The sequence below is a fragment of the Danio rerio genome, chromosome 23, assembly GCF_052040795.2.
Source record: "Danio rerio strain M-AB ecotype USA chromosome 23, GRCz13ab, whole genome shotgun sequence".
Lineage (NCBI taxonomy): Eukaryota > Metazoa > Chordata > Actinopteri > Cypriniformes > Danionidae > Danio > Danio rerio.
This window is the reverse complement of record NC_141043.1, coordinates 31,700,388-31,726,260: the sequence shown is the minus strand read 5'-3', so window position 1 is coordinate 31,726,260 and position 25,873 is coordinate 31,700,388. Positions and strand designations below refer to the sequence as shown.

The following is a 25,873-nucleotide window of genomic DNA, read 5'->3' as shown; positions in this document are numbered from 1 at the left end:
AAGCGAGCACGGTTGGTTTCATGCCAGTGAGGGTAAGCCCACGTGAAAATTGTCTAATGTGTTAACTGTGTAATGGTAAGTTGGAAAGCTATGTGTAATGTGGGTTGTCTATGTTCCATAATTTAATACAAGTTCGAATAGTATTTTGGGGTATGTTTTTATTGTTCCATCCATGTAACATTTAGGGTAACATTTATGGCACTTTCCTAAAATAGGGTACTAAATAAGCCTGAATTTAAACTTTTCTAGCCATTTAATTTTTGTTTTACCAAATGCATTTTTCTAATAATGTAAAATATAGATATATCATGCTTTGGTAAATCTTAATAATGACTTAAAACCATAAGAATAAAATGATGAAATTATGATGCACCTTAACTAAGTCTTAACAATGAGATAAAAAGCTAATATACAAAGATTATATTTTTCAGATGATCAAAGTCAAAATCAAGTCAAAATTATGACAACTTGAATTATGTCCAAGACATACTAAGCTCATAATATTGACATAATTATCAATTCTAATATATAAAAGTCAACATTATGAACATTATGATATACATAATCATAAAAAGTCATAATTACAAGACACAATTATGATATTAAAACTGATTATATAAAAAGTAAGAATTATGACAGAAAATATAAACTAAAGAGATTATTAATATTTAGATAATATTTAACTTTGAGACAGTAATCATAATTATGATTAAAAAGTCCGAATTGACATGAAATTTGAAAAAGTCCACATTATAACATACTAAATCATAATAATAATACACAAGGTCATACTTAAAACATACGTAAAAACATAGAAAGTCATAATTATGAGGTAAAGTAATCATTTTAGTCAAATCTCATCATTAAGACTTTTAGTTCGTATGAACCGGAAGCTGCTGTCGTTATTTATTTATTTATGTTTTTGTATTGTGATGCAGTTCCAGCGGGGAATTGGCCATCTGACTATTCTGGCAAATGCCAGAAGGGCCGGACCATTTTTAAAAATGTGGGCCGATCAGTTTTTTATTTATTTTGTTTTTTTTAAATATGTATGTATTATTTTTCATATGCAGGTAGATTTTATCCCTTGCAAGATGTGAATATGATGGTGATGAGGATGATGATAGTAATAATAAATGTTAAGCATTTGGCCCAAACTGCGACGGTCGGCTGGTTTTGAGATGGGCCAACCCAATCCGACCCAATCAGAGGTTACACGGACATAATTAAAATCTGGCAAGAATATCAAACAAACAGTAAGTGCTAATTATCAGAGATAAACTGTAAAAAAGAAAAGGTGGTGCCAAAAAGCTTTGAGAAAGCAAAAACGGGCTGTAAAATCAGACGCTACCAAATTCATAAAATTAACTGAAATATTCTCGAAAGGTTTAAATTTGGCTGCTGCATCGGAGGACAGTAGCGCTGAGGAGGGGGTAAGAAAAAAACTAAAAATATACTTTTAAGTCATTATACTAAAATATACTTAACATAGTATATTCTAAAATATACTTAATGTAGTAATTTTAACGCCATTCACGCTACTTCTGACAGTTTTTGACAGTAACTTACACTGTGTTTAACAGTTGTAAGCTTAGCATAGAACTCCCGTACATTTTAAAATGTCATTATTAGCAGTTAGCACATAACGTAGGATTTAGGGTATACAGACTGTATGTTTTACTGTATGTATAAATTTGTTATAAACAGGTTGTTTTTGTTCCAGTCACATACATTAAATGTTTAAATATCTATTACATTTGGTACTGCTTATAACATTTCACCATCTGTACACCAATATAAGTAGTGAATGTGCATGTCCGTGCATGGGGATAATGTGGTATGGTAATGTGGGCTGGTGTGGCTACAGTGCCAGGGCTGAATTTTTGTCCCAGTCCGCCCCTGTGCAGTTCCTAGAGAAATGGAATATTAAATGACACAACAGTGGGCGTGGCTTGTTTTTTCTACTTGAATGGATGTAGTAAAGTAGGCATTTCATTCAATAAGATCGGAATAGGGGTTTTATTAGAGATATTAGAACCTAACAGACAGTTGGAGAAGCGTGATTAAATATGTTAGCTATGCCCAATTCCTACAATACACATACTGACAATTTAACTTTAGAACAAACAGAAAGTGCATTTTCAGATTTCAATGAAATATTAGAAAGGCAACATTTTTGTTTTCTTAATGAGATGCACAGATAATTTGTTCACCACAAAACTAGAAAGTTAGCTAACAAAATCACATGGTTAGTTTTGATTTCTTGGGGACTTTAAATTACCAAAGCATGATTTTATCCTACTTGCAGTGAAAATGATTAAATAAATATTTGCTTGAATTACATATAAATCTCTGACTAGTGAAGAATACTCTACCCATTTTATGGAAAGTGCCATGAACACAACACAAGCGCTTATTTTGAGTTTGACTACATTTTACTCGTAACATACAGTACTGACCTATGAGGACAGAAATAGGAAGAAAATACTGCTTATTCCACATTATACTGAATGAATGGATCATTCACAAGGCACACTTGACAAAAGGCAGCTAAGATATTCTGTCGCTACACAGTGCAGTCAATATTAGTAACACCACAGATCTACACAGAACAAGAAAAGCTGTTTAAACACATCTAATATTCACAGAACAACATATATTAAAACACAACAACAATATTAAAGGAACACCCACCCTTTTTTATTTAACTCCCCTAGAATTGAGGAGTTGATTTTTACCATTGTTGAATCCCTTTAGACGATCACCGTGTTAGGCGGGAGCACTTTTTGCTTGTAAGCAAGTAAGTAATGTGTATTTATATAGAGCAATTATTGTGTATGGCCATACACCCAAAGCACCTCACAATCATAAGGTTGGGAGAGAGAGAGAGGGGGGGGGGGTTCTCCACATTACCACCAGTGTGTAGCATCCACTTGGATGGCAGCTACAGAACGACAGCGCCAGTGCGCTCACCACACACCAGCTATTGGCGGAGTGGAGAGACAGTGATTGAGCCAATTCGGTGGATGGGGATGATTGAGTAGCCATGATACAGTAGGTAAGGGCCGATAAAGGGAATTTGGCCAGGACACCGGGGGTTACACCCTTGCTATCTACGAGAAGTGCCATAGGATTTTTAATGACCACAGATAGTCAAGACCTCTGTTTAACGTCTCATCTAAGACGTTTTCTCATGTGGTCTCCCATCTAGATACTCAGCCCAGACTCACACTTTGCTATCCGAACTGTGCCCAGGCCCGTTTCCTGGATCGTTTGAGAAGTGTGAGTGCGCTGAATTGGGCCAGGCACGGTTCACTTGGCCGGCCATGGCCCGGTTTGAAGAGGTGGGCCTGAGCGCGGTTCACTGGGGCTTTGGCGCGGTACGCTTGTAGTGTGAGTGCAAAACGCGCCAAAGCCCGAAACTGAAGGCTTGACGTGACTTTTATGTGGATTTATTAATCATTCTAACTGTTCAATGAACGCAAACTGCCGTAGTTTATTAAAGACGCAAACCCCTCACTGCACAACAGCTGTGCACCTTCAGCAAATCTCCTCATTCCTGCAGCACGAGGACTTTATGATTGTTTATGAGTGCTAAGTGGCGGATCTGTTCGGCGAAATATCTGACTGCGTGTCACCGCATCCCTAAGGACTGTTTGGCAAAATATTTGACTGCATGTCACTGCATATCAAACGACTTAAACGATATAAATAGAGAAATCTCCACTGTGCTGAGCGAGAGCGCTTCTCTACTGAACAGCGCAGCATCGATGACATAAGCGTGCCCAGGCCCGATTGTAGTGTGAGTGCGGGCCGTCGGGGGAGACGGGAGAGGGACAAGCGTGCTTTGGCCCGGTTTGAGGCAACTGTACATAGTGTGAGTACGGCTTCAGACTAAGACTTCAGGGAGTAACCAGTCTTAGCAAGCTTAGCATAGATCATTAAACATTGGATTGGAACATTACCATGTCACTCAAAAATTTCAAAAAAGGTTCCTATTCCTTTATTTTCCTATTTAAAGCTGCTTCAGTAGTAACATTGTGTACTAAGAATGATGTAAAATGAAATGTTGCTATTTTCAATGCAGTATGACTAAGAACTTTACCCTCATTTCAGTGTGATCAAGGAAATTCGCAATGATATTACACAGCGGAATAGGTGTATAGTTCCTAGCCATATTGGCCTAGAAAATAGCAACTTCTTAGTCTTAGTACACATTGTAACTCTAAATGATCTATGCTATGGTAAAATAGTAAAACTCAACTGTTTACCTCTAGCAGAGTTGTAAAAAAATATATTTTACCAAATAATTAGGAAAATTATCTAAACTTATTTGTTCATTTTTGCGCGAGATGCTCCTGGTCTAATCCAATTCAATGATCTATGCTAAGCTAAGCGCTACTACCAGACCTGAAGATCGGTTCAAAAATGGTAAAACTCAACTGTTTACCTCTAAGGGAGTTGTAAAATAAGCCTATTTTCAAAAATAAATAGGAACATTTTTAAAACTTGTTTGTTAATTTTTGAGCGAGATGCTACTGGTCAATGATCTATGCTAAGCTAAATGCAACCGCCAGACCTGGTGAAAGGTTTTAAGAAATGGTAAAACTGAACTTTATCTCTAGGAAGGTTGTAAAATGAGCCTTTTTGTAAAGAGGAGTGTTGCTGTAATACTTACACAATCATGCACACTATTAGGAATACAACCGAAGACATTATATAGCTACATTCTGCATTTAAATAAAAGTCAACATCAATGATTATAGTCATGTTTTAAAAGGTACTAATCATTCACTCAGCTGTCTGCTAATTCATTCAGATCATCACAACCTAATCATTAGGATTAGGATTGGCGTCTGGATACTGAGAAAGATCAAAGGTCAGCACCTTACTGATGACACAATCTCCTTGCTGTAAAATAAATTAAAATGATAAATTAATTAGTTTTTTTTTTTTTTTTAAATCAACAAGACTTCAATTTAAAATTTCTAAACAAGTTAGTCATTCTGTAATCTCTAAGGCAGGATGCACAATAAGTAGTTCATTGTAGTCTGGGATGGAATGGGTTTTATTTCACCTACATATGTTAACTGCTTCTGACATGTTTAGATTTATAGGTGTTCATTGGTAAAATACAAACCTCAGGGTAAACTCCAATGAGAGAGTCAGCTTTTGTGTAGAACTCCTCTTTGAGAGAGATAACAATGGCCTGGAAATTCTGGACGGACTGGTCCTTTATGTAGTTAGCCACCTGCAAAGTAAGAAGTTAAATACATTTTATGGCATTCAGTTGAGTTGCATAAACTCGTTTGCATTTTACAGGTTTCCATTAGTTTAACAAACACACACCTTGCCAATGTTGGTATTATCCAAAGCAGCATCAATCTCATCCAGGACAAAGAAAGGTGCAGGCTTATAGCTATGAGGGAATTAAAATAATTTTTTGAGAAGGTAAAACATACCAATCTACATCTGTATGTGGTGAATAAAACTGTAATGTCAAAATAAGTTCTCTTAACTCAGTTTATTTTTTATTGACTACTCTAAGTATGCTATTGATGTATAATAAAGTAAACAATGACCCTTTAAGGTACTTTTAAAAGAGTAAAAAGACCCTTTACTTACGCTTTAAGCATGAATGAATGGTTTGAATAATACAATGACACCCTTAAATCAAAACGATAGTTCCTAATGGAGCTATTCACACCAGGTACTCGACTGAAAATACATCGAAGTAAAAAATGGAGGAGATCAGGGATACACTCAAACTCAAAATGGTGTGCAAAAGTATAGCTTTCTTTAAAATGGTGCACTGATGCAGAGGGTTTTCAGAAGTCGTTTTAATTTTTTTATCTAGCACTCAAAAGTGTTCTTGGGGCTTCAAATGATTACAGCTGAGCCACTGAAGTCACATAGAATGTTTTGACAACGTTTTTGGTTCCTTTTCAGGACTCTGAATGTCTCAGGACCATTGATGTAAATGGAAGATAAGGGCTCTTGGGTTCAACTAAAATATCTTAATTTGTGTTCGAGAGATGAAGGAAAGTCTTAAGGGATTGGAGCAGCACAAGTGTAAATAAGGTCCACTCAAATCCGTCACTCACTTTCCAGGTCAACCACTATTAAGAGTTTGGGTTGTGGACAGTCCAGCAGGTAAAAGTTGTTTCAAAATATGCTTTATTTTTGTTAATCTGCTAGGTCACTCTAGAAGTAAAAAATATATCTTTAAAGTGAGAATATATATATTTTTTTATTTATAATTATTTTATAATTTTATTTTATTTATAATTTATTTTTTTATTTATTTATTTTTTTTTACATTTCTTTGTTATACCTGTGAATAGCAAAAAGGAGAGCTAAAGCTGCTACAGTCTTCTCTCCTCCTGAAAGGTTATCCATGGGCCTGAACCTCTTTCCTGGGGCCACACAGTTGTAGTTGATTCCATCTAAATATGGTTCTTCTGGGTTCTCTGGTCCAAGGAATGCCTGATAAAACATTATCCATTACAATAAGAAAATAGAAATCCTACTAGAATGTGGTTTAATAAAAAAAAAAATGAAAAGTGGGATCCGTATTCAGAGTGTTTTATTAACCTGTGCACTGCTGTTACGTGACAGCGCTTTGTAGATCTCATCAATGTTTGTGGCAACAGACTCAAAACAGGCATTGAATCGGTCAAACCTCTCTTTTTTGATCTGCTCAAATGCTTGTTTGGCTTTCTTCGCTCTTTTCCGGGCAGCTTCAAACTCTGTAAGACAAATCAACAGCATATGAGTGATTTATTAATTTATTTAAAGCTACCAAATATAGTATGTTAAAAGGATAAACATGAAACGTTGAGACCCACTTAGGGCAAATCTTCAAAATAGTTTAAAATCATTTAAATTTGACAAAATAAAACAAATTTTAAGATGTAAATTAACAATTTTAATTTAAATTTTAGAACCAGGAGTCTTGGATCAAATCATTAAATGTCATGGAGAACTCCTGTAATGGATAGTTACAGTATGTTGTGCATTATGTATCCATTAAGATATTGAGAACAAGGCATTAAGATAAGATAAAATGTCTGATTATTTGCAATTTGTGGGTATTTTTATGACCAATGTGTTTTTATATTGTTGCACCAGGCATTTGTTTTTCTTATTCTCCTTCCTGCACTGACTGTCATCCAATAAGCTCCCCAATGATGCAGTCCAATTTGTATTGAATGTTGATTAAGCCATGGTGGCTATAAAAAGGAATTGTCGGTAGCACTCGGGGTGCTCAATTCTAAAGTAACTGTTGTGGGATTAAGAGCTCCTGTATTTCACCTCTCTGGCTGATGTCCAAACGTTTTGTCTTATTTTAACACAGAGACTGTCAATATGTACATGTTTGGGAGCTTGAAAAGACCTTTAAAAATCAAATGAATGTTAAGGGGTGGCCTGTCTATTTATTTTGACAGTTAGTTCAAATTTGTTTGTATTCAGGAAGTGTTGTACAGTGCGTCCAGAAAGTATTCATAGCGCTTCACTTTTTCCACATTTTGTTATTTTTTGCTGTGTACATACATTTTTTTTTTTTTATAAATTTGGAATAATTTCAAAAAATATTTTTTTCACATTGTCATTATGGGGTATTGTGTGTAGAATTGAGGAAATAAATGAATTTAATACATTTTAGAATAAGGCTGTAACATAAACAAATGTGGAAAAAGTGAAGCTATATGAATACTTTCCGGGTGCACTGTAAGCTTCCTGTAGTTTTCTTTGGATATTTATAGGTAATTTAGTTTCTTTTCTTTTGGTAGTTTTCTTTTGTTACTTATTTTGGCCCATAGCCACCTTGAAGATATGCTCCTTACTCTTTTTCTAACATAAATAAATATATTTATCACCATCAATTGAGTGTGAATGTTTGGTTGTCGACTGAAGGGGGTATTTTTGGAAGTCTTATACCACAAATGTGTTCTTTTTATCATGCCATTTAGTAATATTTCCCCCCTAGCCTAATAGTATTTTAAAAAATGTATGCAATTATCATTAATATGTGGACAAGTCATGTAAATGCATTAGCCTTATACTTAAAGTTGAGTATTTGGAACTTTCAGAAATACTGAATTTAATCACTTGAATTTAGTTAAGAAATAATGACTCAACCTTTACCACTTTTAATTCATTAATAAGAATTCTTAAACACTTCTGTTTCGAAAGCACATTATTAAAAAAATTATAGACTTTTATATCATACAAGGGAGGCCTTATAATCTTGTTTTAGCCAATTTGAGGCTTTGGAGTCAAAAATGTAGAAAACAACAGACTCAGCTTTTAGCACAGTTGTGAAGGTCACGGCTCAACATTTTTTTTTGGGCTCACCATCACTGGTCTCCTGAAACTTGTCTCTGACGCTCTCCAGTTTCTCCATGGCCTTCATGTTGGGAGCGCTGATTCTCTGCAGGATACTCTGCTGCTCGTTCAGCCTCTGCTGGAGGGTGTTCATCTCTCCCTTGATTTCGTCTTCTGACAGAGCATCCTATAGCAGAGTTTACATCACTTTATACCAGATTGTTTGTTAAGCTGCAAATGAATAACGCTGCATACTGTAATATATTTAAATTACCTTGAGGTCTTCATTCAGGTTGCTGTAGTCAATCTCAATAAGGGCCTCTTTGGCATGAACCGAACTTGATGCCTTTGGGCTGCTAATCGCATCCTCAACTTGTGAGCCTCCCTTTGTAGACACATCAGTGTATATCATGAGTGTATAGGATTTTATATGCAGAAAAGAATATGTATGTGATTATTATCTATACCTCTCCCTGGCTGATGTCATCCATTGTCCCTGATTTGAGGGGCAGTTTGATGTCCTGCATCTTGCAGGCTTGCAGTAAGTTGTGTCGGTCACTGCGTTTCTGTTCCAGTTTGGTCTCAATGGCGGTTACTTCCTTCTGCAGCTGGGTCAGCTCTCTAATATAACATAAACATGCAATATAACGTTTTCTGGGAAATATGTCGCACTTGACTATAAGATACACTGAATAATTTAATTGACAAATAAAGTAATATACTACCAGTAGAATTAAAACAGTTACAAATAACATGCATTTTAGTTTCTGACCATCCATAACAAATCATTTAAAGTCAAGTATTCAGAACAGAAAAGGAATGTAAAATAGAATACAAAATTTTACTGAAATTATAGTTTCAAGATAAACATTATTTATTCTAAACTTTAAATTATCCATTACAGGACAAATACATCTGTAATGGATCCAATAGAGTGTGGAGTTTACAAATGTTTTTTTTTTTTTTTTACATCTGAGATCAAGCTCACAGACGTCAATAATTGCTGAATATTTCAGATGTAAAAAATAAATTCATTAATTTTCCTTTGGCTTAGTTTCTTGTTTGTCATGCCCAACTGAGCCTGGTTTCTCTCAAGGTTTTTTAATTCTTCACTTTCGCAAATTGGTGGAGTTTTTTTCCTCGCCGCAGTCGCCACTGGCTTGCATGGTTCTGGATCTGTAGAGCTGTGCATCGATGGATTTGCTCTTCAGTGTTTGGACTCTCAATAGTGATTATTAACCACACTGAACTGGGCTAAACTAAACTGAACTTAAACACTGAAAACTGAACTGACACCGTTTCAATTTGCTATGTTCTTCTATGTGAAGCTGCTTTGACACAATTTACATTGTAAATACGTTAAACAAATAAAGGTTCATTGAATTGTTTGTCAGGAGTCACCACACATGAATGAACTGCCAAATATTCCAGCAAATGTTTTATGCAGCGGATGCCATTTCAGCACTGGGAAACACCCACACACTCTTTAATTTATACACATATTTATACACTAAGGCCAATTTTGTTTATCCTATTCACCTATAGCGCATGTCTTTGAACTGTTTGAGAAACCAAAGCAACCGGATTGAAAAAAACGGGGAGACAGGGAGCACATGCAAACTCCACACAGAAAAGCCAACTGACCCAGCTAGGACTGCCAGACCAGCGACCTGAGGCAACAGTGCTAACCACTAAGCCACCATGCCGCCCATGCTTTTTATGATCGGTATTAAGCAAAATTATTTTACATTTTGATTTTTATAAAATGTTTATTAACAAAAATAATTTTATTTATAAAAAGCTATACGAACATCAAGAGACCACTTGAAAATTACAATATGTAATTATGTGTTTTCCAAGTAATGTTTTGGTAATTTCTGTATATATCCGGTAAACTACTGATGATATTTCTTCAAAATTAAAAAAAAAGGTCATTTAAAGCCATATTTTAGACTTGTTTATATTTTATTATAAACACAATATTGCTATTTTAAAGTGATAAAACAATTGTTTTTCTGTCCAACTGTCATTTTCTACATAAATAAATAAAATCTCTAAACAACAATATTATTATTTTAGTCATTTAAAAAATAAACATGTATAAATGATAAATTATAAATCATTGTTTCAATTTTTAAATCAATAAGCCACCATTTGTTTAAAGAATTTAATCTCAAACTCTATTCTAGAAATAAAAAAAAGAATGTGTCTCACTTGTTGGCCGAGCCCAGTTTCTTGCGGATCTCCTCCATCTCTCGGTTCTTGTCATTAACTTCTCCTTTCTTAGTGAGATGCTGGTTCTTCAGGTCCTGTAGCTGAGCCATAGTCTCATCAATGATCTTCATGTGCCTGTGTTCCTCCTGAGGGGTGAGGGACAACATAAGCTACTGGTGTTATTTTTTTATGCTAAAAGTTTTCACTACTATGCTTTCTTTGCTCTCCTTCACCTTTTTAAGTCTTTCAATTTCGTTCTCATCCTTCTTCACAGTCTGCTCCCACATCATGACTTTCTCCTGGTCCTCCTTCAACTGGTTCTTCTCATAATCCAACTGAATGGCCAGGCGGGTCTTTTGGGTCTCAAACTCTAACCTAGAATTGAAATATCATACAAGTTAGACCATAGTAGTTAGTAAATACAGTTGAAGTCTATAAGTCCTCCTGAATTATTAACCCGTATACTTTTTTTCCTCAATTCTTTTTAACAGAAAGAGTTTTTTTCAACACATTTCTGAACATAACAGTTTTAATAACTCATTTCAAATAACTGATTTCTTTTATCTTTGCCATAATGACAATACATAACATTTGACTAAAACATTTTTAAGATAGTTGCATTCAGCTTAAAGTGACATTTTAAGGCTTAACTAGGTTAATTAGGCATTTAATAATGATTGTTTGTTCTGTAGACAATCGATACAAAAAATTATGACTAAAATGTTTTTAAAGAAATTAAAAACTGCTTTTATTCTAGACAAAATAAAACAAATAAGACTTTCACTAAAGAAAAAATATTATTGGAAATACTGTAAAAAAATTATTGCTATGTTAAACATAATTTGGGAATTATGGCTAATAATATTGACTTTCTACTGTAATTATTGTTGTTAATAAATGTACCGTTTTTTGGCAATCTCGTTTTGCCTCTTCACTTTTTCCTCTTCAAACTCTCTGATATTTCGCACACCGATCTCTTTGCAGAATTCAAAAAAGACCTCATCCTCTACCTACGAATGACCATGGCAAGTAATAATGATTAGAAAATCAATAATCTGGGTGAATAGCAAAATATATGACTTATTTATGACTTGGCATTTTAAAAGTGTTACCAGGTTCATACGATCTCTTAGCTGTGTTATGTCCCTCTCTCGTGATTGGATGATTCGTTTGATGTCATTGATTCGTGGACCAAAATTTGCCAGCTCGCTCTCCAACTTTGATTTCTCCTACAAAGACATACATGCATTTTGAAAAATGCACTGTAACTCAGATGCCTTTGTTTTTAATCCAATTTTCTATATTTCTTGAGAGAAGCATTTCTTGTATTGTGCACCTGCATGTTCAGAGAGAGGTGGCGGGTTTTTGTCTGTTCCAGATCACTCTGAGAGTATTTTAGTCTCATCTGCAGTCCGTGAGCCTGAGACTGGACCTGTCTGAGCTCTGCCTCCTTCCTCTTTGCCTTCATTTGTTCCTGAAGAGACAAACACGAGAGATGTAAAAGCCAGCTTGATTTTAAAAAAGACTGTCAAGTTATTTTATTTCCACAAAAGCATACAAATAAAAATCTAGCAAATTATACAAATTACATAAAACATTATTAAAAATAAATACTGATTACCACTATATAATAATAGTTACTACTAAATTATTATTATAATAATAATTGTTTTTATTATTATTATCACTAGGCATAGCTGATTTCAAGAAAACATAGTAAATGAAAAGCTAATTGAGCTAATTTTTTCCAAACAACTCACAACTTGTCTGCTCTATCATATTCTAGTTCACCACCTTCAAGTTATTTCACCTTCAGCTGTACAGTACCTGCACTCATTTATGTCATTAACATATCCCTTCTCACTAGTATCTTCCCTACAGCATTTAAGCAGGCTCAGATCAACTCACTGCTAAACTTACTCTGTACCCTGCACTTGACCTCCTATATCACTAACATTCTATTCTTCTATTTTGTTTTGTCTACTTAAAAAAAAGAAAATAATAAATTATATATATGGCGATGCAGTGGCGCAGTAGGTAGTGCTGTCTCTCAGCAAGAAAAATGCCTCACAGCAAGAAGGTCGCTGGTTCGAACCTTGGCTCAGTAGGCGTTTCTGTGTGGAGTTTGCATGTTCTCCCTGCATTCGCGTGGGTTTCCTCTGGGTGCTCCGGTTTCCCCCACAGTCCACAGTGAATTGGGTAAGCTAAATTGTCCGTAGTGTATGTGTGTGTGTGTGTGTGGATGTTTCCCAGGGATGGGTTGCGGCTGGAAGGGCATCCGCTGCATAAATATGTGCTGTATAAGTTGGTAGTACATTCCGCTGTGGCGACACCGGTTTAATAAAAAAAAAAAAAAAAAAAAAAAATATATATATATATATATATATATATATATATATATATATATATATATATATATATATATATACACACACATACCACATACATACACTCACTATATATTAATAAATAAATATAATTATATATAGTTATATAGCCAAGTTAATCTTTAAATGAAAATGTGTGTAAATTTAGCTTGTTTCTCTTTTGTATGCCACCTTCAATTCTTCTGTCAGTTTCTCTTTCTTTTCCTTAAGTTTGTCCACAGCTTTCTCATCCCAGCGCCGAGCCTTGGCTTTTAGGTCACTAGCTCCTCCAGAGATCACACCTGACTTTTGGAAGAGAGTGCCATCCAAGGCCACAGTCTGTAGAGGGGAAATATACATTGTAAATGAAAATTAAATCTTATAATATGAGCTTGACATACAATATTTACTACAAATTTAAACCTTATGGCGGTATGGTCCTCCAAAGGCAATTCTACGAGCGTCCTCCACATTTTCACACACTAAAGCATTGCCACAGGCATACTGAAGGGCTTTCTTTATGTGTGGGGGCTCGTAGCGGATCACGTCAATCACCAGCTTTGCCCCCCGAAGCTCTCTCAGTTTCTCATCTGTAGGTTTCACCTGGAGAAAGACAAGCAATGGAATAAAGTCTACTGGCTGCTCAAAGCGTTACAGTGTCCTAGATAGAAAACTCAAACCACAACTCATGAATTGTTCATGTAATCTGTCTGTACCTCCAAATAGTCCAGGGGTAGAAAGGTCTCAGGTTCTCCTCTTTGCTCTTTAATATACTGGATGCAATCTCTGCCGGTTTTCTCAGAGTCCACAATGATGGCATCCATGTTTTTTCCCAAAACTTTGGTCACAGCAATCTGGTATTTCTTCTGGGTTGGCTGGCATAAGTCAATCAGTCTGCCATACTGTTCCGACAAAGATATAATTATGAATTCTTTAGCAACTACTCTTACTAATAGAGTTCTGCAAAGAACTGTCTTGGGCCCCTTTTTGTTATAACAGATAAATGACATGCAAGCTGTTTGTGATTGATACTTGTTTTTTTAATTTGCTGATGATTCTGCTTTGCTGGTTTCAGATAAGGATGTTGGTAGAAGACAGGTGAAATTAGGTGAAAAGCTCTATAAGACACTGAATTATATATATATATATATATATATATATATATATATATATATATATATATATATATATATATATATATATATATATTGTCTTATTATGTTTAAGCAAAACCAAATCTACAATATTTGGGTCTAAAAGTAAACTGAATAATGTTTAAGATGTCTATCACGTTTGGTGATTGTGCAAAATGTAGTAGAACAACTATTTTTTTTGTAGTTTTCAGACAAAGACAAAAATGAAGACTTAGAGTACCCCTATTTTGCTTTTTTGTAGACAAGGCATACTTAATATGTAGTGTGTTATGTAGCTGCCTGTGAATCTAAAATGTCTGCAAAGTTTCAAAGATCACAGGGCATGATAAATGCAGTTATTGTGTCTATAGCTCCTTTCACACAGTGATACCAATAAATATCTGGAAAATTTCCGGAACCCCTTTACTGGTAAATTTAATAAAGCACTGTTTACACAGGCAAGGACATTACAGAATTTTCGCGGAAAAGACTATTCACACATTAAAATAACAGTGAAAATAACAGTGAATTCTGACATCATTAATTAGAATTGACCTCTAAACAGCTGCACTTGTATTTGTAACCATTTGACTACATTACAAACTCTGTGGATGGCATGTTTTTTGCACAAAGTCGATGAAAACATATTAAGGAACACTTTCACATGTTGAGATGTACATAATATGTTTGTGTGCTGGCGTTCACCGGCTGCTTCACGTGCACACGTGTCAAGCAACTGAAGGAAGCAAAGCTTGAAGGTAAACAAACAATGGCTTTTCGTTAGTATTTTATCAATAATTTACACAGTTGGCATTAAGATGAAACAGATACGTTATTTGACTAACATCTAGCAGCTAAATGTGTCTGGAAAAATATTTCAAGGCTTTTATTTTCATAAACAGCATGGATGTGAATGCATCTGAATATTCTGATTGGCTGGATTAGACGTCTCACGTCAGCGCGCTCAAGATGTGAACGCACTCTTTTCTGCAGTTTTCCTTCTACGTTCACACAACGCAGCATTCCGGCAAATTACCGATAATGTTACAACTTGTCTTTCCAGACAATTGCTGGAACCAATTTACCGTTATTTTCAAAAAGGGTTTGTTCATACATACAGACCTTACTGAAAAATTGCCGTCAATTTTTCTTAAAGGTCTGTATGTGTGAAAGGGGCTTAAAAAGAGAGAACAGATTCTGCCAGAACAGCCTGAAATAAGTTGTCAGTAATTCCAATTATCCTTCCAGCACAAGCCTACATAGGTTTGTGACAAAATTGTATAATACTAGTCTATGGTGTTTATTACTGCCAACAATGTCTTCTACGAATCTCAAACACTGTAGTTGAGCCTGACGGCTGGAGAAGTTTGGTTTGTGTTGAGAAGTTGTAAAAAACAAATCCACATTGCATGCACTTAAAACAGCAATTGGTACAGATATAATTGAAATGATACAGTGTTTATAAAATCTGCAAAAGCCTCAAGAGCTGAAATTCAGATATGGTAATAGGTAGTTTATGTCCAACATGTGCTATAGGTAGAAGAGCAATCACAAAAAACTTGGCTCTTTAACCAATCAGAGCAGAGTATGCTTTCAAGAAACAGATTTTGATAAAACGAAATAAAGAACCAACCATTTCAAGTATTGTTAGAAAATATTACAAGATTCTATAATGATTCATAGATTGCATACTATAAATAATTTAAGTGCTTTGTATATATTTTGTTTTTCTTACCTTACATTCATGTGCACATATTCTAGCATTATATGAGCACTTTAAATTGGATTTGCTTGCAGATAAAAAAATAAAAAGTGAAAGCTCTCTGTGAGAGATTTACTAGCTTAACTTGAATATTTAAATTGAAAACACTCACCACTGAGCCAGGGTAGAGCCGTTTAATGCTCTCCATAATTTCAGCTTTGCGCTGCTGACGGCTGTTTTCCTGCCTGTCAATGCGAGCATCTCCAAGTTGCTCCATCACCTGTAAACAGAATCATCCCAGCCATGAAAATACAATCTTGGTGAAGTTATGTACCTGAGATCAGGAGTTAATGTGTGTTTTATTACTTGGTTTAACTCCATGTTTATCTCATCAATCCTTCTTTTGGCCAGCTCCACTTCCTCAGTCAATTCCTCCTCCATACGCCTCTGTTCATCCAGAGACTGTCTGGAAAAAGAAATGGTAAAAATAATGAAATAATGGGTATAAATCAAAGTTTTTCATTCCATGAAACTGAATGAAGAAACAAAAGAGTGTAAATCAGCAAGTCACAAGCAGCTGTGCTTTACAGTTAGGTATGATGCATGAAATAAATACACATATTAATAAAAAAAGTATCAGGCCTTGACAATAAGGGCTGCCTGATGGCCCGGGGCCAGTGTGCGAAACACTTGGGATGATTACTGGCCCGATCGAGCCAGTGTTGCCATGTCAGCAGTTAATTTGGTTTGTGACTGTCAATTGCATGCAAACAGCGTGCTTTCACACCTAGACGTTTGTTTCGGAATCTCATTTGCCCAGTTAGCGTGGTTCATTTTGCATATGTGAATCCTGCAATCAAGCTCGGATCCGTGCCAAATCAACCGTTCCAAAATCGCCTGAATGAGGTAGTCTCGGCTCGATTAAAACAAACTCTGGAGAAGATCGATTGTAGTGAGAAAACAAAATGATCCAACAAACTAATGGAACCAGGCTATATCACAGTGTATTATGGTTGTGTAATAGTCATATATACACCTATATGAAGAAAGAATGATGAGTAGGGCGGGATGTCATCATTCCTACTAATAAATGTGCATTTCATGTCGAATACGAAAGTAAAAGCATGCTGAAATATTTCCAAGTGCTGTTCATTCATTAGGATCATTGGCAGAAACTATCATCTGATATTTTTTCCATATTTGAAACTTCTAATATTTTGTAATGGGCCAATTGTTTTGTTCAATTCTGCACCTCAAAAGATCAACATTGATCTGCTTCATGATCTGACTGCATTCGTGCTTCATGTGTTACTTCTCTCTATAATTTAAGCTTATAATGCAGAATTTTAGCCAGCGTAATTTTCAATATTGATTAGTTCAATACATAGATTTTTACACAACTTGATTCCTGAAATGAGGCTATGAATGAGACAGTCTTACCTCTCTGACTTATATTTGGTGGCGGTGTTTGTGGATTTCAAAATTAAAGTGCACATTTTCACCTATGGAAATATATATATATCACAAATGTAGTTTTTTAAATTGTCGGTTGTATTTAAAGAAAAGTTACGGTGCATAAAAAGTGTATGTATTAGTTTTGTTTTGCTTTTGACAAATTTAAAATATGTGGCTAAGAAATAGCCATTAACTTTTTTAAGCTTTTTTTTTTGGTGGGTTCATTATAACCTTTGGCAGAGCAAGTAAAATTTTAACCACTAGAAAAAATCCTTAGCTTTGAACCCTGAAGTATAGCAATAATTATTTATTACGTCAATATAATTATTAATGTTTAACTATAAATGTTTAATGTATAAATTAAAAAAAAATAAGTTTTCTTTTATATTTTGTGTTTTAGTTTATATAAATACACACACAAACACACACACATATATATATATATGTGTATATATATGTATGTGTGCGTGTGTGTGTGTGTGTGTGTGTGTGTATATATATACATACACACACACACACACACACAGTTGAAGTCAGAATTATTAGCCCCCTTTTGATTTTTTTTTTCTCTTTTAAATTTTTCCCAAATGATTTTGAACAGAGCAAGGAAATTTTCACAGTTTGTCTGATAATATTTTTTCTTCTGGAGAAAGTTTTTAATTTTTTAAAACCCATTTTTGGGACAAAATTATTAGTCCCTTTAAGCTAATTTATTTTTCCATAATCTTCAGAACAAACAGTCGTTATACAATAACTCGCCTAATTACGCTAACCTGCCTAGTCCACCTTATTAACCTAGTGAAGCCTTTAAATGTCACTTTAAGCTGTATAGAAGTCTCTTGAAAAATATCAAGTTAAATATTATTTACTGTCATCATGACAAAGATAAAATAAATCAGTTAATAGAAATAAGTTTTTAAAACTATTGTGCTTAGAAATGTGCTGAAACAATCTTCCCTCCGTTAAACAGAAATTGGGGAAAAATATACAGGGGCGCAAATAATTCAGGGGGGCTAATAATTCGGACTTTAACTGTATATATATACATACAAACATACATACATACATCCACCGAATATGAAAAAAACACTGCAGTAATATTTTAAATAACATTTATTAATTTTCCTTCGCCTTAGTCCCTTAATCAGGGGTTGCCACAGTGGATGAACTGCCAAAATAACATTTGAAATAAAAAGAATTAACATTTTCATATATTTATTATATAAAATGATCCTTCAGAAATTAGTTAGTTTGGCCCATTTTTTTAATAATTTGAACCATTTTTATCATTATCAATAATGAAAACAGTTAAATATTTTTGGATTTTCTTAAAATTATTTTGCAGATTTTTTTTTCAAGATTCTTTGATTAATAAAGTCTTTATGATTACTTTTTGTCTTTATTTTTACTTTTTAATGTATACTCACTGAATAAAATAATATTTATATATTGTATTAGGCTATATTATATGTTGTTTCTTTTCTATATATTGTATAAATATACAGATGGCCATAAAGGAACTATTCTTATATCAAGAAAACCTTGCTGATTTTTTGAAGACATTTTATAATGTTCACTAAAATACCTGCTGGTTGCAATATAGTCCTCCAGCTTTTCAATACGCTTCTGGTTTTCTTCAATCTCTCGGATCTTCTGCTTTATTTTGGCCTGTAGTTTAATCAAAAACATAACATGATAAATCAGCCAATCAAAGGCACAAAAAATATGATTAATTTCTCACTGTACCTCAGTCTCAATTTTCTTCCTCTCCTCCAAATCAAGTCTATCCTGGTCAGCCTTTTGGTCCCTGTTAAACTTCTCCAGCTCCTGTGCCAAAGTAGCTGCCCGCTTACTAGCCTCCTCCTTCAGCCTGTGATACTGTTTTACCTGAAATAACAGTATAAGTGTAAAATGAAAGCTGTATGCCTCGTTTTTCATGTAGTACATCAAGCAATTAACATAGACTGACCTGGTTCTCCTCCAGTGTCAGATCTTGGCCTTGACTCTGTGCCTCTTCTTCCATCCGCTCCTCAAACTCCTGCCTTGACATCTCCACAGCCCCTTGCTCACGGTCCAGTTCCTCGATGTCCGCCTTACGCTTCTTGTACATCTTCTGGGCATTCTGCAAGGACTTTCTGGCCACCTCCAGCTTCTTAATTTTATGGGCTGTGTTCTCCTTGGCCTTGATATACTGTGGCCGTTTCTGGTTCAGCTCAGCATCTTTCTCTCTGGTGGAGGTTAAATAAGGATTTCTTTAGCAAACTGTAACAATCATGTTTTGAGTGATTGTAACTCTGAATGTAACACTAACTTAATTGAACATGTAACTCTTATTTAACTGGAAAAATTCAGACAGCTGAAACGGACAGGATTCTTTAGTACTAATTGTTACATATGGAGTTCCGCAGGGATTTGCAACCTGTTTGTGATTGTAATTAGTTTATATTTGCTGATGTTTCTGCTATGCTGGGTTCAGGTAAAGATGATAATAGGATACAAGCAAAATGAGCAAGATTTGGTTTAGATGAGATTTACAACCCAGGCTCATTCTGATTACCCCTGTATACATTTCTGGAGAGTGCCAAATAAGTTCCAGGAACTACATTTTTTTTTGCAGTTTTTAGTTTGCAAATCTACTCTGTACACTTTCTGAGATCTCAAATTTTCTCTTGTGAGTACCATTTGCACCTGCTCTTCTTGCATTAATCCACCAGAGGTCACTGTTGACTGACTGACTGACTTAAACCCAACCAATAGTTTTTTAAAAGCACTGATTAACCAACGCCCACCCATTTCCCTAAACCCAACCGACAGTGTTTTCAAAAGCAATCCAGAAAAAGAAAAGCCCTTGTGGCAGCTTTTGTTTTTATCTTACCTGCTTACCATTCTTCACCGAAATTCAACCCCATTGTCACGGTCAACTCTGCATCTCAAATTCTCTGATATATGCAGCAAGCCTCTGGACAAACTGGCAACAGCGGGAAAGCCATCTTTACGAAGTTAGGCAGTCAGCTCATAAGCGAGAAAAGGAACGGCGTCATACCACCCTGTAGCATTTGTTTTAAAGACGAAATGCAGCCATACATACTTCAGGCTACATAATTTGTGAGGTCCAGAAATGTATATAGGGATACATTTTCAGAATGAGACTATGTTGGAGATTTAGGCAAAATGTAATCCATATTATTTTGGTCTAAAAGTACGCTGAATGAGCGTCTAAGATGTTTATCAAAGTTGGTGATTGTGCATAATTTAATAAAACTGACCCATCGTGATTTTATGCTCTAATTGAAAAACATTTTTATTTAAAATTTTAAAGAAATGTCATTAGTAGTTCACTATAAAACAAATATTAAGTTTTACACACATAACTATAAATAGTAAATACAATTGGTCAAAATAAAAATAAGGTGGTGTAATATAAGTGTCAAGATTATATGTGTTTTACACAATATCAATGTTTTCAATTCCAAAGTGTTTAGAAAATGTATAATTGTGAGGGGGAGGCACAGTGGCTCAATGATTAGCATTGTCGCCTTACAGCAATAAGGTCGCTGGTTCAAGCCCCATCTGTGTCAGTTGGCATTTCTGGAGTTTGCATGTTCTCCCCGTGTTCGCGTGGGTTTCCTAAGGGTGCTCCAGTTTCCCCCACAGCTAAAATGGACCACAGTGTATGAGTGTGTGTGAATGTGTGTGGGGATGTTTCCCAGGGATGGGTTGCGGCTGGAAGGGTATCCGCTGCGTAAAACATATGCTGGATAAGTTGGCGGTTCATTCCGCTGTGGCGACTACAGATTAATTAAGGGACTAAGCCGAAAAGAAAATAAATGAATGAAATTGACAAAAGTGTATGTGTGTGAATGCAAGAGTGTATGGGTGTTTCCCAGTACTGGGTTTCAGCTGGAAGGGCATACACTGCCATATCACCCTGCAGCCCAAGACCGGTTACTCACTGAAGCTAAGCAGGGCTGAGCCTGGTTAGTACCTGGATGAGAGGCCACTAGGGAACACTAGGTTGCTGTTGGCAGTGGTGTTAGTGAGGCCAGCAGGGGGCGCTCAACCTGTGGTCTGTGTGAGTCCTAATGCCCCAGTAAAAGTGAAGGGGACACTATACTGTCAGTGGGCGCCGTCTTTCGGATGAGACGTTAAACCGAGGTCCTGACTCTCTGCGGTCATTAAAAATCCCATGGCACTTCTCGTGAAAGAGCAGGGGTGTAACCCCGGTGTCCTGGCCAAAGTCCCTCTATCGGCCCTTACGATCATGGCCTCCCAATCATCCCCTTCCACCGAATTGGCTCTATCACTGTCCCTCCACTCCACCAATAGCTGGTGTGTGGTGAGCGCACTGGCGCCGTTGTCCTGTGGCTGCCGTCGCATCATCCAAGTGGATGCTGCACACTGGTGGTGGTGTGGAGAGACCCCCCCTCATGATTGTGAAGCGCTTTGGGTGTACGGCCATACACAATAAATGCGCTATATAAATACACACATTACATTACATTACTGCGTAAAACATATACTAGATAAGTTGGCGGTTCATTCGCAGTGGTGACCCCTGATTAATAAAGGGTTCAAGCCGAAGGAAAATAAATGAATATTTCTGCATATATGTGTGTTATTTTCAACTATAGAGAATCACCCACTTTATCTCCTTCTCCACATTCTGCTGATCTCTCATCATTCTTCCAAGCTCTTTCTTCTTGTCCTTAAGCTCTTCCTCCACATGATCCATCTTCTTTCTGTCTTTATCAATCTCACGGTTGCGTTGAGACAACTCTCGGTTCAGTTTCTCGATCTCCTCCTCATTATGGTAGAGTTTAAAGAGCTGTAGCTGAACATGAGCCCTGACAACCTCATCCTTCAGTCTCTGGTACCTCTCCGCCTGAACAAAGAGCAAAACATTTAAACAATAATGCATGGATTGTGTAATAATAACTATCAGAAAGTAGCTGACCTCCTCTTTTTCCTGCTTGGCTTCTTTGCGCTCTGCTGCAATGTTCTTCTTACGGTGATAGCTGAACTGTGTGTCCTCTTCTGCCTTCACCATCTCTTTCTTTCTGCGGTCATATTCCTGGGCCAGTTCACCAGAACGGGAGATTTCCTCAAACAAAGCTGTCCTCTCTTTAGGATTCTTCATGGCTATAGACTCTACTGCACCCTACACAACAAAAAAGGCAGACGAAATCTATTACACTGCTTTAACAGATGAGATATTATCAATGATGTTGTAAACACAGGTTGTCTTGTGCATATATACCTGGAATACAAGAAAGTTTCTGGCCTTAATAAGTATACCCAGTTTCTCCAGTTCCTCACTGTAATCTGAAAGCCCGACCACTTTACTGTTGATTCGGTACTCTGATGAAGAACCTGAAAATACAATTAGTGAGTGTCAAAAAGTAAAAATGAATCATAGAACTAACAAACAGCTCAGTAAAACAATATAAGATTTATTATTGTAGTTTTTGGGGGGTCCACTGATTAAAAGTAAGTCATTTAATTGTTTTAGGTCTGACATTTACCAATGATGGCCCGTGTGAAAGTGCATTCCTCCCCATTGTCCTCGCAATACACCATGCTCACGAAGGCACGGTTTGCTGCTGGTTTTCCCACTGGTGCTCCATGGATGAGATCCTTCAGGGTTTTAACACGTAAGTTACTGGTCTTTTCAGCTAATACAAAACTGATGGCGTCCATTAGGTTGGACTTCCCTAGAAAACAGTCATTTTGAAATTAGTGTTGGTGGCATACATTTTTCCACATAATTTATATATTTTATCTTTACTTAGGCTTTTGTCTAAGTGAATAAGTAAATAAGTACAAAATGCTTCGTAATTAATTGAGGGACACCAGAACTTGAATAAAGAGCAACTTTTTTTGGGAGATTTTTTACAAGACATTGGTTAGTAAGAACTAGCAATGAACAATACATTTTATTATTTATATACACAATATTTGTTGACACTACTGAGCACCTAACATACATAAATAAACAATGAGCAATTGTATTTTTATTACCTAATACTGACAATCTATATTAATTATAATTTAATCGTGGCTTTGTTATGTAAAATTATAATAACTTTTTGTTATACGATTTACCATATGTATAATCACAGACTTAACACAAACAAACAGTGGTTGGTAGGGATGCACCGATCGATCGGCCAGAGATGGGTTTAGGCTGATAATCACATTTGAAGACTTGATCGGTACTCGCTGATCTGGCCGATCTCATGAACCGATTACAAGTGTTTGTTTACAAGTGTACAAGCACAGGACATATAAGAACTGAAATCTTTTTACATGTAAGAACTGAAAATTCTATGTTTTCATAAATATTGAACATTGATTAAAACCTTGTTGGAAATAATACAAAAAAAAAAAACGCTTAAATTATTTTTAACTTGAATATTTAATAATATAACTTATTGTAATAAATGTTTACATAAAAGTAGTTTATATGCTTATTTCCTTTTAGTAACGAAGTAATGGATTTATATGTGTGCATTTTAACTTGTTGTGAAACTTTAAATATGCACTCTAAACTTTATTGGGACATATTGAATTGTTCTTCCATCATTTGCAATGTTTCCAAATTGCTTTCTTAGTGATTTTTCTTATATATTTTAAATCTGTTTTTATCTATTATTTTCTGTGAAGCTGCTTCTGACCATGACATTTCCACACTAAATGGTTATTAGAGACATGTTAAAGGGATTATATACAGCATCCGTCATTTATTCTCTTTGGTAGGGAAAGATCTCCACTTTGGTCTGAATCATCAGAATCAGTACTCGATATTGACTGGTCACTAAAACAAAGAAATCGGTACTTGGTATCAGCTACAAAAATCCTGATTGGAGCATCCAATAGTGTTAGTGTAGCAAAAATATGTTTGCTTTGTTTTTAGCATGTTTTTTAAATTGTGTATATAGTAATTTTTATTTATTACATCAATATAATTATTATACATATATTTTAACAATTCAATGTTATATATATATATATATATATATATATATATATATATATATATATATATTTATATATATATATATATATATATATATATATATATATATATATATATATATATATATATATATCTCACACGAGTAGCAGTGCGATATGGCTGTATATCGGCACTGGTGCCCCCACCAGTGCAGATATACAGCCATATCGCACTGCTACGAGTGTGATATTGCGTTTATACAACAGTTTGACGGCATAATTGTGTATATAAAAACAAAATCAAACATGGAGAGTCTCAAAAACCCTTTTGTATGAGGAACTACTTTCTTTCGGATTCAAATCATAAGCTGACAGTTAAACAGTTGAGCGTGCATTGCATCTTTTAAACTTTATATCTGTCGTGTCTGCTTTTTGCTGGCTGTATGTGGGCGGAGTAATACACAAAGGGTAAAGAGGCTGTAGGAGTTCTGATACTGCAGATTATTGCACGGCTATCAGCCAATCAGATTTGAGAACCAGACAGAACTGTTGTATATATATATATATATATATATATATATATATATATATATATATATGTGTGTGTGTGTGTGTGTGTGTGTGTGTGTGTGTGTGTGTGTGTGTGTGTGTGTGTGTTAATGTTATCAATAATGCTGTGTTATCAATACATGATGCATAATAAAAAAATGCATAATATTATGTGGAATATTTTCAAGATATTTTGATTAACAGAAATTTCAAAAGAGACAAATTTATTTAAAAAGTTTTTATTAATGTTTTTGGTCTTTATTTTCTCTATATTCTTTTCTATGTATATACATTTTTTAGCAAGGCCATGGTTAATATTAGCAAGGTATATTAGTTATCATTTAAATTAATAGCGAAGTACATTTTGAATGCACATTATTATTTGACTAATCTTTACATTTCTAAGACGTTTAGATGGGACCTGCTGAATATAATAGAATGGCAGAAATACGTGGCAATAAAAAACAACCACTAGGCATAAACGTGACAGACGTTGATAAAAAAGGAAAAGTAATTCATTTATACGCCAGAAACAGAAACAAATAGCTATAGCTGGATTTATGTTAATACAGCGTTAATACAGCTTTGCACGTTATTAGAGCTGAGCAGCAGCGATGCAGGCACTGCGCTGCATCAGAACATGATGAGAAAACACTTACCTGATCCATTTGGCCCAATTATTGCTGTAAACTTGTGAAACGGTCCTATTATTTGGCGTCCTTTATATGATTTGAAATTTTCGATCTCGATTAGTTTTAAATATCCCATACTGTCTGATTGTTCAGAGAGGGGCGTGTTAGATGCGCTGCTGAATTCTGTGTCGATGAGCTTCTACAAACGTCGTTTAATTGGAGACAAAAACGGTCATTAGATGCTTAATACTGTGTTTCAGAGGTTAATGTAAACCACTGAAACCATAATAATCTTGTAAGATTATTTTATAACGCACTGAATTAAATGCCCAGACGCGTCGCGAACACGCCCCCTGTCTAGAGCTAAATTCAGGCAAAATAAAAGTCTTACAGATATGGCGCGCTCAGGCCATTTTGGCAGCAAACACACGCAAAAACATATTCGAGTATTTTGTTTCTCTCAGCCAATCCAGTCTCTTATTAAGTACCATGACATGACCTGAATATAAACTATGATAATGATACAAAAAACTATTTTAA

At 35.3% G+C, this 25,873-nt stretch overlaps 1 protein-coding gene and 1 long non-coding RNA gene across 3 annotated transcripts; one reads left to right on the top strand and one right to left on the bottom strand.

Moving 5' to 3' along the window:
- The first annotated feature begins 25 nt into the window (after positions 1-25).
- On the top strand, positions 26-6,521 carry LOC147831319 (uncharacterized). Its single transcript, XR_015523708.1, has 3 exons — positions 26-75; positions 5,950-6,153; positions 6,391-6,521. It is a non-coding gene; the product is annotated as an uncharacterized LOC147831319 (long non-coding RNA).
- smc1a (structural maintenance of chromosomes 1A) lies at positions 140-25,692 on the bottom strand. Of its 2 annotated transcripts, NM_001161631.3 has the most exons (26): positions 25,361-25,692; positions 22,721-22,909; positions 22,456-22,568; positions 22,153-22,356; positions 21,842-22,080; positions 19,168-19,426; positions 18,945-19,085; positions 18,784-18,866; positions 16,110-16,209; positions 15,916-16,023; positions 13,625-13,810; positions 13,332-13,511; positions 13,101-13,247; positions 11,879-12,016; positions 11,655-11,771; positions 11,446-11,552; positions 10,776-10,917; positions 10,543-10,688; positions 8,796-8,949; positions 8,603-8,713; positions 8,359-8,515; positions 6,595-6,749; positions 6,335-6,486; positions 5,350-5,419; positions 5,141-5,251; positions 140-4,911 (listed from the first exon to the last, which is right to left on the bottom strand). In NM_001161631.3, the coding sequence occupies exons 1-26, from the start codon at positions 25,467-25,469 to the stop codon at positions 4,831-4,833; spliced, it is 3,699 nt and encodes a 1,232-aa protein (NP_001155103.1). In that variant the 5' UTR covers positions 25,470-25,692; the 3' UTR covers positions 140-4,830. The 2 variants fall into 2 exon arrangements, with proteins under 2 accessions (NP_001155103.1, NP_001428805.1); NM_001441876.1 differs by lacking the exon at positions 22,721-22,909.
- Between the last annotated feature and the right edge of the window lie 181 nt (positions 25,693-25,873).

Bases quoted from the DNA above. Each gene is read 5' to 3' on its own strand.
- smc1a (NM_001161631.3), bottom strand. From the start codon at position 25,469: ATGGGATATTTAAAACTAATCGAGATCGAAAATTTCAAATCATATAAA. The intron at 13,248-13,331 runs GTTTAAATTTGT...TCCCCTCTACAG, and splicing joins GAGGACCATACCGCCATAAG to ACTGTGGCCTTGGATGGCAC. The intron at 6,487-6,594 runs GTTAATAAAACA...ATGTTTTATCAG, and splicing joins CACGTAACAGCAGTGCACAG to GCATTCCTTGGACCAGAGAA.